Source organism: Sylvia atricapilla, chromosome 10, assembly GCF_009819655.1.
Source record: "Sylvia atricapilla isolate bSylAtr1 chromosome 10, bSylAtr1.pri, whole genome shotgun sequence".
NCBI lineage: Eukaryota > Metazoa > Chordata > Aves > Passeriformes > Sylviidae > Sylvia > Sylvia atricapilla.
Genome location: NC_089149.1, coordinates 15175066 through 15189699, shown reverse-complemented (window position 1 = coordinate 15189699; position 14634 = coordinate 15175066). Strand labels below are relative to the sequence as shown.

At 43.2% G+C, this 14634-nt stretch overlaps 1 protein-coding gene across 1 annotated transcript in view; it reads right to left on the bottom strand.

Moving 5' to 3' along the window:
• The window catches only part of ARHGEF4 (Rho guanine nucleotide exchange factor 4), a 124220-nt gene extending 113148 nt beyond the window's left edge, over positions 1–11072 (bottom strand). Inside the window, exons 1-2 of the mRNA XM_066326040.1 lie at positions 9139–11072; positions 5048–5386 (exon numbers count right to left, since the gene is read on the bottom strand). Coding sequence (XP_066182137.1) covers positions 5048–5386; positions 9139–11061 — 2262 coding nt within the window. The 5' untranslated portion in view covers positions 11062–11072. The remainder of the gene's footprint in view (positions 1–5047; positions 5387–9138) is intronic.
• Positions 11073–14634: the final 3562 nt, after the last annotated feature.

Genomic DNA, 14634 nt, shown 5'->3' with positions numbered 1-14634 from the left:
GAACAGAAGGGGATAAAAGCAGGTACTGGATTAATATTTCACATACAACCACTCACACCTCCATTCACAGAAAGTTTCACTCCTTCCTATGAAGTGTTTCTAGTGGGGGGGCAGGGGGAAGAATATCTCTACAACTGAATCGTCCTCTCAGCTACAGAACTATTCCTGCAGCTTTGTGACTAATAAGCCTCTTCTGGTATTTAACATGAAAATAAACTTTTTCCCTTCAGAGATTTATTGGTACCAGTCCCCAGCCTTATAGAATGTGGATAACAACATTCTTCTCTTCAGCTAAAGGTACAAGTAAGAATTCTCACGCTCTCCTCTACCTGGCTGATTGATTTTATAAAACTTATAGAACTTAATGAAACTTTGAAACGTCCATACCACTGCCAGATCTCATTGAACTTTTGCTGGTTTAAAGGGGAAAACACAGAGATACATACACATAGTTCACAGCCTCTATTACAGAACGTAGTCATTAATGCATGTTGCAGGTATGTTTTATCCCTTTTTCCTTTTCTCTCTTCTCTCTCCCATGGCTGCCACACAGAGAAAAACATCAGTGACTGGGAGATCACTGGTCAGTAACACTGGTCCCATGAGCACAGCCAGTTTTTCATCTCTATCACTACTGCCCCTTCCTTTTGCCACTGCCCTTCAGTGGCATCCTTCACTGGGCCAGGAACTCGGTGTCTTGAGGTCCAATACTCTCTCTAGGATTTTCCCTCTCCCCCCCAGACCACAGCATGTCCCATCAGCAGAAAGCCTGCTGACCAGCCTTGATGCTGAATCTTCTCCTGTAGATGGCCATTAGCCAAACCTTCCTTCCAAAACTAACCAGCGCCCGATGCTCACACAGCTGAGAGTGCTGATGCTCCATGCCTGGTTTGGTTTTTAATTCCTGGACTTAACTTCCCTAAAACAAAGAGAACACTGCCAATACTTTGGCACAAATCACCATCTCTTGAGGGATAGCATGAACCCTGTTCAAATTAACCTGAGCCATGCCTGTTTTTTCTAGACAAGTTGCAGCAAAGTGTGAAGACACACTTCCAGTGGGAAGACACACTCTTCTGGTGACAGTGAAAATCAAATTTACCGGGCCACAGATCTGAAAATGTCAAGGGAAAAGTCTAGGTTATTTACAAAAAAGGTGATAGCACAATTATTCTGTTTGAGACTACAAAGCAGAACCTTGGCCTAAGGCTGTAACAACTGCAGGTTTCATTCTTATTAATTCCTGGGACATCAGAGCAAATTTTGGATACAGGCATCATTTTATTCCTATGGCATGGAAGCCAGGCCTGTACAACCCTAACTCAGAAGCAGAAGCATTTTCAGCAGTGTTCGTAACATTGGACAAGGGAGAGGATGAGAAATGAGGGAGCAGACCATAGCAAAGATCCTCTCTCCTGTATTTCTGCCAGAGGTTATTTCTATGGTCTCATGCACAGCAGTTCAGACCCTGGCAGAGGCTGGGTCTCTGCTGTATGTCCATGCCTTGTCAGGTGCACATCGGGGAAGACTTTTCTCATTAAAGTCCTCAAAGTGTGTTCATTTCCCTCTTAAAGTCTATCTGTGTTGTATCACAGTGCTCATAATCGTGGTACCACGCAACAGAACTTCATTTTCTCTTATTTTGGATGGGGCAAAATCAGATTTCCAGAAGTCATATTCAGGGCAATGAGCTAAAGATCTATTTTTCACTGCTTCTCATTTCTCTTTCAAAATAAAAGAGCTTTTTCTGCACGATTCCCCCTCTGGGTATAGTCCCCTGATGGGCCATTTAGGAATCTCTCTAATTTGGCAGTGCACAAACTGTGCTCTAACAAATGCACATAGAATCCACGTCTGTGTTCCTATCGCTGTGCACTCGAGACATCAAACTTAAGAGCCAGAGTTTAAGTTTTTGTCAAAACAGGAAAGCACTGGATGGCAATAGACAGGCAGTTCAGAGCAAAAATAATTCCCAAAACAGAGCCCATTGCCATTACACCATTCCATATGTCAGTGGTTTGGGGCAATGTCTCTGCTCCAGTTAGGGAACTTCTCCTGCATTAAAAACAAGCAAGAGGACCCCAGGCTACAGCCTGAAATCCATCCCCATGTGAAGGGCAGAGCCTATGGACAAGCAAAAGAATATAGAGATTCATCCACAGCTATGTTCCCCTTCTTCCCCTTGGGGTGGGCAGCATGGGGGGTGTTGTATTAAGACTTTAAGGCCCAAGATGAGAAGCTGCTCAGCTTGTTACTGCCAGCATCTCATTATAAGGGACAGCTGGGTCAAGCTTCGAGTTTGACTGGGAATTTAGACAGGCTGTTCCCATTTAAGGAAGCAGAGCAACTTACTGGACCTAAGCAAAAACAATCCACAATATACAGAATTGTTTGGAAGCAGCATTTTAAATGTTTTTGGGGTTTTGTGGGCTTTTTTTAAGTTTGTAGGTAGTTTCTTGATTGTCCATTTCTCCTGTCCCAGTTGCCAGCCCTCAGAGTAACTTTTTATTTCCATTATGCTCCTCTCTGTACATTGGTCTGAATGATAGAGTGATATCAGAAATCAGCACTTGAATAATCAAGAATTCCTCTCTGCTCTGCCCCATTAAGTCGTTTCCCCAATATTGCAGCATTACATCACCTTGTGGGCTGACCTGATCTTGACTTAACACAATGTGACTTGTCACAACAGAAGCCACACATCCCAAGGCAGCCGTGTCAGAAAACATCAGACTTGTAATTTCTGCTCTCCAAAGCCCCATACAGTCACCTCATTGCAGTCACAAAACCACAACAGACAATGAACATCTTACAGAGCTTTTTTTTTGTGATAATTTGTTCCTTCTTATTAAAAGGGATTCAACATCCTTCTAAAATTGCCCTCAAACGCTGCAGCTTGTGACAGCACTCCCAAGACACTTGGGAGTATGAATAAACCAGCACTATTACAGGACTAGAGCATTGCAAAGACAGAATAAAATAATATGGAGAGAAACTGTGTGATTACTACTATAAATAAAAAGCACAGGCCAAGAAATTCAGTTGTATGGGTATTAAAAAAGAGCCTTTGAATCCCTGCAGTCCTGTCAATAAACAAGCATTTTGCTTTCTTGGCCTGCCCACAAAGATTAAAGTGTCAATGACCTGCATAACACAAATGGACAGAATCTAAACCCTAAACCTACCTACACATTTGTAGCCAGAGAAGAATGAGGCAGAAAACTGAGTGAAACCCAAGAGCCCCCAGGCAGGTGATGCTCAGAGAGGCCTCCCTGGGCACAGGGGCAGCTGCAAATCATCCTGCAGCTGATTGTAATTTCGAGGTGAGTTTGCACCAGAAAATAAGGGTGGCTTAAAGGAGAGGCTGTTTTGGGGCAGCCTCCAAATGTGCAGTCAATCAGCAAAGCAGATCGCATTCAAGCCGTGTAATCTGATGGCTCCAGGGGAAGCTGTTGAGGGAACTGGTCACTCCTCTCAGCAGCCTTAATGGTCTCAGTGCTGGCCCACGCGCCCTGCAGCACCAGCTAGATTTCCATCACTACCCATGCTTGTCGAGGAATTGTGAGAAATATTTTTAGTACATTTCATGGATTTCTGTTAACCTCTGACCCTGTGTAAACCAATTATTCACTTTCACTAGCCTGCCTCATCCCTGTACAGCACTAAGCCCTCAGAACTTCCACCAAGGTAGAAAAGTAACCCTAGTCGTTTATTTTTAAATCTTTTTTGTCCTAGCATACACAAGCCTCAAGAGCATTACTCATTGTCTCCATCACATAGGAGCAGGGAGCTGAGCCAGGGAAGCATCCTCACTGGACTGAGAGTGGGAAACACATCAGAGAATCAAATCCAGCACCCATCCACACAGCAACTGGCAACCCTTTGTGTTGAAGAGCCCAACATTTACAAAATAGCACAGATTTTTAGTCACTTTCCTTGAGAAGAGAGAGCAGGGGGCAGTTTTTAGAGAGCCTTGCTGTCCCAGGTGTCTGTCAGTTTGAGGGGAGCTCTCCCAGGTGGACAGGTTTTCTCTGGGCAAGCCAGTGTTTCCCCTTCACCACTCACGCAACTGTCTGTGCACATAAGCTCAAGCATATTCTGAAGTGGTGATAGGACTACTGAGGCCTCATCTCCTCTCCAAAATTGTCATTTTAATGTAACAATGACAAACAGGCAACCAGGACAACAGGGAGAAAGGGAAACAGATACAGATAGCAGACCAAAACAGAAACCCCTGAGGAAAGCTTTTATCTGAGTATCTGCTATGTGATTTCAAGCTTGATCAGAAACTTTCTCAATATTATCGTGAGAGGCTTCATTGAGCATGTCTTGATCTCATGTCCTTTTCCCCCAGAAGTTCTTTTGTATGTATTAAGGCTAATTTTGGCTCTTAGATAGAGATTTGTGACTCTCCCTGAAGGAAACAGACCTTAGCTCTGGATCCAAAAGTAACAGATGCCATCAGTGTGAGTCACAACTGCCACCAAGTTTTTCATAAGCAATCATAATGCTGAACTAAAGGTCTCCCTCAGTGGAGAGGAGAATATTTATAGCTAAAAATCCAATGGCAATGTTCTCTTGAGCATTTAATTGCAGGAATTTGCTTCAGTAAGAATTGTGGAGTTGGCCTCAGATACAAGGGAAGTCTAATTTAGAAGTCCATTATTAAAGTTATATAGCAACACCACAGGGCATAGAATGAGATTTCACCAGTTTAATTTATATTGATTTAAGGAAACTTTGATTTGCTCCTTGGCCTCCCTATCACTCAGTTCATAAGGCAACCTGATTCTCTTGCATTCTCTTTCCAACATCTCACAGTGCATGAACTGTTCAATCACAGGAGTTAAGAAACCCACCACCTTCAGACATCATCACCTAAGGACCACTTTAATGTTTCAGCACAGAGTCCCAGGCCCACAGAAATGCTGACAGAAGTGGTACCAGACAAAGTGTAAGGACAGGAATATGATGACAGCAGAGAGAAGCAGCTGGAGCAGAGGAAGACAGTGCCATGGAACGAGGAGGTCGGTGTATGGCTCCTTACTTTTGAGGGGTCCTCTGGGAGATGTTGCAATTGAACCCCTCCCTCTGGCTGTGTCTTCTTCTCTAATTTCCTTTTTTGATTCCTCTCCATCCAAACGTCATCGAAGCTGAAGCACTTATAGAGGGGTTTGGGTCTCTTCCTCCTGCTCTCTGGAATCTCCTTGGCTTTTTCATCTGGAGCAGGGAAGGAGAGCCTCTGGGCTCTGCTCTCCAGGGTGGAGACAGGGCGTGGGCACGGTGGAACCCGGGGGGGCCTCCTTTTGCCATGGGGAGCCCACTGCTTATTTGGCCTCTTTTCAGGTGCTGTTTGACATGGCTGCTCTGACTCCTGTTTTACAAACTGCAGGTGAAAACACAGCGTTTGTTGGATGGAAATTTTGTTTGCTTCAAGTCAGTCTGAACAGAAGATGGCAAAGCTCAGTTATTCAGCCACAGAGGTCTCAGAAGAAAATGCTTAGGAGCACTCCACCCTGAAGCAGCAGCTCTGCCATCATTTGAGGGTGCAATACCCACTCCTTGTGCACAGGACAGTGCCCTGTTCACCCTCATTTTAGATGGCACACCACACTGACATTACCACCAGGATTTAGGTCACTCTGTCTGTGTAATATTATTTACAAAGACAGACGATGTCTCTGAAAATAGAAAAATGACCTCTTGTCTGTCTCTGGTTTTCCAACTGTACTTCAGTTATACAATGTGAAAAGGCTTTGTAGATGCCTGCAGCTCTGATATATTAAGCCCTGATGTGCTCTTTACACTATCCGTTTTATTTGCTTGATGCTGGGCCAAGAGTAAGGAATTGCACAGCTTTGCCCTTCACTCCCATTTCAGCGGTTGCACAAAATTACAGATTTTGTATTAGAACAACTTGAAATCAAGTGTGCCCTGAGGCAAACAGCTACTACTCCAGGTAGCATCAGTGCAAAAATCACGAATATTTAAGGGAGGAGAGAACAACAGTGGGGAATGAGTGAACTCAGGAGTCTCATGACAAAAAAAAGTGCTGTGCCCTGACATTAGTATCTCACAGTTTTTCACAGATCATTTGAAGAACCCAAATAAAAGAAGCCTTAAACCATCACAGGCACTTCCTATCTATTTTCAACTATCCAACAATTCCAGGTCGATTCTTTTTTGCCCCTGGTAAGAGATGCCACAGTGTAGAAAGAAGAGATTCTGTGAAAAAAGTGTTTTGTGCCTAACCCCACCTTGTTGGAGAGGAGCAAGAAGAACATGTGAATTCCAAACATGGGACATTTTAGAACAGTTTGCTCTTGTCTGCTGAGTAACACAATTATTCAAGCAAAATCATGCCACGACCAGATTAATTGAACATGTAGTGAAGGGCCTCGCAGATGGGCAAACTGCTAATGGTTCTGCCTTGCTGTTTTCAGCATGAACTCTTTGTCCTGGATGAAAGCTGGAGGATGTTCTCCATCGGCAGGGAATGAGAGAGGGCTGGGGTGTGCTCCACCACCCTCAGGTGAGTTATTTACACGAGTGGCAGCCAGAGATGTGCAGGGCCAGCTGATCCAGGGCAGCCTGGCTCAGCACTAACACAGATAATGCTGACACAACTGGAAAATACCCGGCTGGGGAATAAATACAAATCCCCATCCTGGAGAGCACAATGGGAAAGTGAGCTCAAGAGCTTCACTATTACAGATACGTGTTGCACTAATGTCTTTACTCATGTGGAACAGAAAAGGACTGCTCTTCAAATTCACCAATAAACTGATTTTTTTTTTACCTCTTTAGGAAGCAGCAAACATAAGGAAGGCCATCCTTAGCATATAGATGATAATTATTTTGGAAAGACTAACACTGCAAATATACTTTGCCCAATGTCTGTTGTATTTTCAGGGATTTCTGAAAAAGCTGCTTCACTTAAAAAAAATCCAGGGTGCAATTCTACTTCTTTCATATCATGAAAATAGAAATAAATAAAGCCCTGCCTATTTTAATAGATTAGATGCTGTGTTTTGAAAGCTGGGACATTTGCATTAATTTCTAGGTTCCAGCTGCATTTGTCCAATTTCAGATATATTCTGCAGCCTCCAGAAAAATCAGGAAAATTAAACTGGTTTTATGCATCTTAGATACCATTTAAAATTGTTATGGTTTTCTTTGAATAATTCAATCTAGCAATCAATTTAAATAATTATTTATTTGCTCCTAATGGTTACATTATAGCATGTGGGGTTGCCTTTTCAAGGCTTTACACATGGCTCATCTTTACACTCTTTTCTAGACATTCTTTTGAGCTGTAATTTACAGGTCAATGATTTTATTCATCCTCTGAGAGGCTTCATCTGTTGGCAGTGTGTATAGTCCCAGTCTCCTGCTTTTTCCTAGGCTGCAGTCTCTTGTCTGGAATGCAGTGTCCAGTATTAAGCTTGTAGGTGAAGCTGGTGCCCATGAAACAAAAGATTTTCAAGTAAAGCTATGCACAGAAGGGAATAAAACTAATTCTCTTCCCATTTTCTCCCCTGGAATTGATACTACAACCCCCACTTCTCAAACTGCTACCCAAACACTTCTTTGGATTCCAGACAGTTTGAGAGAAAAACTCCAAGCCAATCAACCAAAACACTTTTATCTGGAAATATGTGAGGAGAGGTTGAGAGCTGGGTTTATTCAAGCTGATGAGAGGGCTCTAAAGGCAGTATAAGAGCAGTCACCAACAACTTTGTGTTTACATGGATGATGGATCCAAGCTCTTCTCAGTAGTTCCAGACAAGGTCACAAGACAGTGGCCAAAAACTGCATCTTGAAAAGTTCTTGTTGGGCATTAGGAAAAAAAATTCTCAAGGAATATGTTTCCCAAAGAGGCAGTGAAACCTTCAGCAATGGAGTTTTCAAGATAAAAAAACCAGCTAGATAAAGCCTATATTTCTTTGTTTCTATACAAAAAATGGGGAGTTTCTGTAAAAAAATGGGAAAAGGGTAGGATAAGACCATCTTGGAGGGTATCTCAAAGGTTTAATATAAGCTGAGATGTGAGAGGCAAAAGGGAACAGCAGCAAAAACTCTCTGAGGCTCATTTGTGCTGAACACAAGCAGCCCTCAGCTGCTGTGAATTGATCAAGTAATTCTAGATTAATGAACCCTCTGAAAATTGCCTCTTGGGGTATGCAAAAGTTCATGCACCCTCTCAAATACCACTTTTGACAATCTGCTCAAAAAAATTGTTCTCCCATTTCCTAATGTTCTTGTTATTGCTCATCAGCAATAATACTGAAAAAGTAGCATGGTCAAGGTGTGTTCTGGGATCTCAGTTACAGCTCAGTGTTGGTCACTCTGGGGGGTTGTGGTCACCCACTGAAAGAGATTCCTAAACTCCCAGCCCCTTACAACTTGGGAAATCCTCTCTGGGATTAAAAGCCTGCTGATGGAGGAAGTCTCTGCTTTTAGAGGTCTCAGCCAATCACCGAGTCCCTACTGAAGAGCCAATCTGTTCCATGAGATTCAGCCTATGCCAAGGATTTAATATGTTACCTGATTAGAACAAAATACGACATGAAACGGAGACTCTGAGTCTGCACTTTGGGGTATTTTTCTGTCTGCTGTAGAAAAGGTAGTAGCAACCAAAAGGTACTTATGGTGACTGCAGAAGACACATGGTACTTCAGAGAACAGCTACTCATTGTCTAAAGTGATTTTACTTCGTAAAAAATGACTGCTAGCCATAGGAATTGATTTCTTTGTTGCCTTTCACAATGAGAAACTTATTTACTATAAACCAGTTACAAGGCTCAACTCTGCCTTAGGAGGGGTAAAACCCAGCTTAAAACTGGAGATGAACGCAGGGTGATGTTTGTACAATCTTTAACCGTGTTGTGATTGCTCCATTCCCTTGGTTTTTGTAGCAAATCCTCCCTTTAAGAGCACATCAATTCCTATAGTCTTGAACAGAAACAGAAAGACTGAGTAGTGCTACCTGTGTTAGACCAAGATGAACATTTATGCACTCATCTATCCAATGAGTCATTGAGCCACCGAAGAGTTTCACAGGAATTCCTAAACCACAGTAAAGCAAACAACTGCAAATCAACCCCACCCCCTGATCATTCCCTGACAACAACTCACCTCATCTCGGAGCATGTCACTAATGGAAGAAGCTGTATTTAAGCTGATCTGGGATTGACTGCTTATGCCACTGTCATCCCTCTGGAAGTCGTCCAATGAGTGTAGGAGACTTCCTCTGGGTTTCAGTGTCTTTGGTCTCTCAGGAGCCTCCAGGTTGCTTTCCACTCCAGAGCTGCCCCCAAAAAAGATCATGGAAGTGGCACACACTCGCCCAGGATAGCGGAAGTTCTTGTGTTGAGCAGTGGATCGTGAACTCTGAGGTTTGGGACTCATGGGCCTACAAGGCATGTCTTTGCCATCAGAATTTGAGAGCTGGGGACACGATGGACTTGACTGACTAAATGCCAACTGCAAATCACTGGTGCTAAATGGAGATTTCATCCAGTATTCCTCTAGAGAAGTATTTAAACTGTTGCTCAGAACTTCCTGCTGTTCATCACAGTCTGAACTCTGGGAGTATCTGATACCCAAGTCATGGGACTGTACTCGTCTTCTCCACATATGTGCAGGTGGAGAGACATCAACAGGCTCCACAGAGCTGTCAAAATAGTTGGAGTCTGTTGAGGAGCCATGATCTGTTTCTGTTTTTAGATAAGTGTGTCCATTGGAGCTATGCTGTAGCTCTACTGGTGTTAACACACGGCCACTGGTTCCATGAAGACTCTCCTGTGTGGATGATAAACTTACTAAGACAGGCCTTTTTAGTCCATCTGCCTCCTTGCTTTTTAGAAAAGCTTTCCAGGCGCTCTGGCGAAGCTTGGCTTTCTCCTTTTCATTTTTCACTGATGCTTTTGAGCTTTGCTCAGTGTTTTCCTTTTCTGGACATTTGGACTCAAATAAGCTTGAGAGGGATTTGTGTGCCAACGCCAACCTTGTCCTGAACTTCTTGCCCTCTGGGGTTTTGTTTCTTTTGTGTTCATTTTCAGGGAATGATTTTCTAATACCTGAATGCTCCACAGGTTCATTGTCATTGTTTTCAGATGAACCTGAAACTTGTCGATCTGCATCTTCCATCAGTATCCGACCAGAGCCAGAGGCCTTCCTCAGGCTCAGTCTGGTGAATAATCCTGCAGATCTCTCATAAAATAAATCATCATCATCAGAGTACTCAGAGGTGTAACTTTCCTTCCTGTGGAAGAGTAAACCAGACGAGCAACTTTTGAAAGACAGTAAACTTGCAGAGTCTTCATCATCTTTCCCAACATCCAGTTCTTCTGTCTTTGCCTTGCTGCCAAAGGTACTGCTGCTCCCCTCATTTTCCCATGAGGCAGGCTTAGTTTTCCTGAGAGATGTCATTTTGGAGAATACCAAAAACTTGGAAGCTTTCCCGCTATTCTCATTCTTTGCTGGCTTCTGAACAGTTTTATGAAGACTGCTGTTACTTCCCAGGATGTGGGATGAGTTCTCATCCAGCTCCTCGCTGTTAGTGCTGCAGGTACTTACATTATCCAGGCCCAGCATGAAAGTGCTGTGGGTCTCCCTGTTCAGAGGCTCATCAAAGACATCAGACACCTCCAGACTGAGGGCACTGTCTTTGCTGGGGCTAGAGGTGTGCTCTGCAGGAGAGCCCTCCTTTCTGTCCCGAGGAGAGGGTCCTACACAGATACCTGTTTCTTCATTTGAGCCATTACATCTTTCCTTTCCTTGCCTGCCTACTGCTTGTTCAGAGACAATGCTGGGCCGCTGAAGGCTGACAGCAGCACCATGTCCCCGACACAAACTGCTTACACTGCTGCTGGTTTGCAGTGTCACTGCACTGGTAATATTTAAACCTTTCTCTGTTCTTCGATATGCTTTCAATCCCTCTTCCTTAGACACCTGGTAATGGCCTGTTCCACGGCTTCTAAAGCCTGTCTTTCCTAACTGTTTGGCCTTGAATTCAAAACCTCTCTTTGTTTTGCAGGGCTCTTCCCCAGAGGCCATCACACCACTTCTACCCTGTGATTTTACAGTGCTGGGCCTTTCAAGGGTCCAGAACCTGATACCATCTCCCCGACACACACGGCTCACACTGCTGCTGGTTTCCAGTGGCGCTGCACCAGTCACCAGTGTCCCTGTTCTGCAGGGCCCTTCCTCAGAGACCTTCACACTGCTTCCACTGGGGCGTTTTACAAGGGATTTTTCACATGGATCTGTCTGATCTGTCTGACTTTCTGCAATAATTGTATGACTGCCTAGTGGTACAGCAACATTCCTGAATTCCACGTTTGCACTTGCTACTGCAGAATTACTATAGGTGAAACCTAAGGATGAAACTCCTTCTGTTTTCTCTTGTTTCTCTTCTGAAATTTCTGGGTTTATTTCAGCTATATCCCTACCAGAGAGCACCTCTGCACTGTCAGGAATGGGGTGGATGGCCAGAATTTGTTCTTCACAGTTACAGCTTTCACTCAGAATTCTCTCTGGTTCATCATGAGCTTCACTGACAGTATGAGGAGACGTCAGATCCTTGCTCACTACATTTCCCAGTGTTTCAGCTGCCACTTCAGTAGGAAGGTTATCATTCAGTGTTTTGGACTGTAATCCTTTCTCCTCTGCTGAGACTGTAATTAGGGCAGGCTTTAATTCTGGAATAGTCATTAAATCCCTTCCCTGCCTTATGTAATCTGATCTGGGAGTCCTTTCAACAGCAAAGACACTATCTTCATAATTTCCTTTATGAGGAGGATATTCATTTGTTCCTAGGTCCCAGTGGCTCCTTAAGGCACCGGTTTTGCAACTTGTATTTTGCTGCACTGGCTCTCCGTGCTCTGCTCCTCTGTCACTGCCATCTGGTTGCATTGCAGTTTCCAGGACTTTCCAACCAAAGCCAAGATTAGAAGAATCACCTGCCCATCTTCCTCCTGCCACAATCTCCATATCTGACAGTTCAGATTCAAGGCCATTCTCCTTCAAATGTTTGTGCTGTATTCCACTGTTGGGAACACAGTTTACAGAACAATTACAGGCCCTGCTTTCCACAACAGCAGGAACCCCTGCAGGGCTCTCAGTGTCACCAGTGTCCCATTCAACGTCAGTATCACATGGGAATCTACTTGCTTCCAGATCTCTTTCAGCTTTGTACTCATTGTTTTGTGTAAGTTCCTCAGTGTTTATGATCACTGGATCCCAATCCAGGGAAGAGGATGTTTCCTTTTGGTTTGGATTGCCCTCACAAGCATCACTCCATCTTAAGCTGTCAGCACAGGTACCAGCTGGCTCTGGGCTAAGGCCACATGTCTCTGATTTAGAGTGTAAATAATAATCAGTGTACTGGGAAGAGGCTGCTGGTTGAGAAACCTGACACTCCTTTGAGTCTGTGTCAGTATCAAGAAGAGATCTTTTTATGCCAAATTTGCCCTCTAATTCTATAGCCTTTTCAGGGCTTACAGTTACCCTTCCAAAGGTTTTCCAAGTGTATTCAAAATCTAGTTCTTGAAGATGTATTCTGGAACATGACCATCTGTATTTGTCAGTTGGGTGAATACAGCTCACCACACATTCTGTCTCACTTTGAGCACTGATATTTTCAGGTACACTGTGCCATGTTTTACTCTCTGTAATCTCTGACCTTGTGTGTGGTAGCCGAGATTTTGGGTTGAAGCAACTCTGGTAGAAGGGTGAATCTGATGTCAACATGGTCTCTGTACTTCCATATTTTATCCTTTTACCTGTACTGTTCTCACTGTCAGCTGAATTCCTTCTGCTGCATTTTATACTGGACATAGACTCTAATTCACACTTACAGTCAGATGTCTCAGTGTCACTTTTACAGTTTGGTCCATTTGTTTCAAAATGAAGATTAGGCAAACTACAGCTTGTTGCTGCATCTGACCAGAAGGAAAACTGCTGTACCTCAGGAAAAATCAAACAACTTTCTGAGTTTGCTTTGAAACAAGCAATGCCAAATACGGCAGGATGCTCCTTCAGTCTTTCAACATCATTTTCTGTAAGTACTGAGCTGGTGCAGGACTGCACTTCGCTGCTTTCTAACTCTGCCTTACTCTGCAGTGCTGTTACTGACTTTCTCTCAGTCTGTGATAAAATGCCCTCTTCATAGACTTGACTCTCTGTGATGGAAATATCACCAGATAATGTTGGCTCTTCATCACCCAATTCTTCACCCTCTAACTCTGCAAATTCTATGCAAAATTCAGTTTTGCTTGGTTCTTCTTTTACCTTGGAGGACAATTCTAGCTGCACATGCTGGGTGAACTCTGGTTGCCTGGAGCTCTTCAGTTCCTGGGAGGTTTCTTCTTTTCCTTTGGGAAGATTACAGCACAGCGGTTTTTTTTCAGTAAACAGGCAGTTTGAATCTGAGCAAGCATTCCCAGTTATGTCACTGGAAAGGGATTCTGTGTCTGATGCACTCTCATAAGGCTCAGTTTTTACATCTGACAAAGATCCACTCTGATGTGACACGGTTTCAAAATAATCTTCATCTGTTTCTTGGCTGGATCCACGAACCTCCAGCTCCGTTGTGCTGGGGGTAGAAGAACTCAGATCGTCTTCAAACTCTCCTTCACTAATGTAGTTTTCAACTGGCTGTGGGGTCTGTGAATAAACAACAACAACAAAAAAGATTTAGCAATGGTATCCCACAGCAGCAGGGCAACATGAATTATTATTAGAAAAGAGACTTCAGAACACAATTAATTCAATAAATATTGAAGTCGTTGCAAGTTTTACTCCATGTCTTACTTCTTGATAGTCCTGAAGTCTTTCTATTTCTTGCCTTTTTTTTTTTTTTTCTTTAATGTTTCTTAATTAACCTTTTTTTTTCATTTTCATATGTAACTATGCAGAGGCCAAAATTTTACTTTTGGCCATATCCTTCATAGCCCATTACCAAAACACTTCTCACATTCAAATACATCAAATGGAAATCATTCCTTGCCAGTAGACCTAGAAACTCCAGTGTACACATCTTCAAATCTAAGGAGGAGGTTTATGTGAAAAACCTGGGAAGTAACTATTAGTGTCTGCACTACAGAAATGTGACATAAATATATGTAAAATAACTTCACTTTGGTAAGCAGATATTACCCATACCAAAACTTGAACCAAAGGGGAAAAAGGTCATAAATCTTATTTTCGAGGAGGCTTATACTAGGAGCACTACATTGATCAATTATCAGGGCACATCCAAAGCATTGGATCTGAGCAGAAGGATTAAAACCACACTGTAAGTATTAGGAAATGTTTTTGTTACAGACAGCTAACCCTTGAAGAGCCTCAGTCTTTTTTTCTTCAACAGAAGCCTGGATATTTCTCAACTTTGAAGCAGAAAGTGAAGTCACAGCAAAGTGACTTCAAAGTTTCCTGAGGTAAAAATAGTACTTGCTGTCTGTCAGCTCAGGTTCATCTCTTGTCAGAAGCTCAACAAATGTATCCAACTGAGATATTTGGCTGGCTTCAGCTTCAGTCCATTCGTATCTAGAATGAGATGCCACATAAATATAAATGGCAGCCTTTAACCTGGATGCCTCTTTGCCCATGTTTTGGTGACAGTCCACA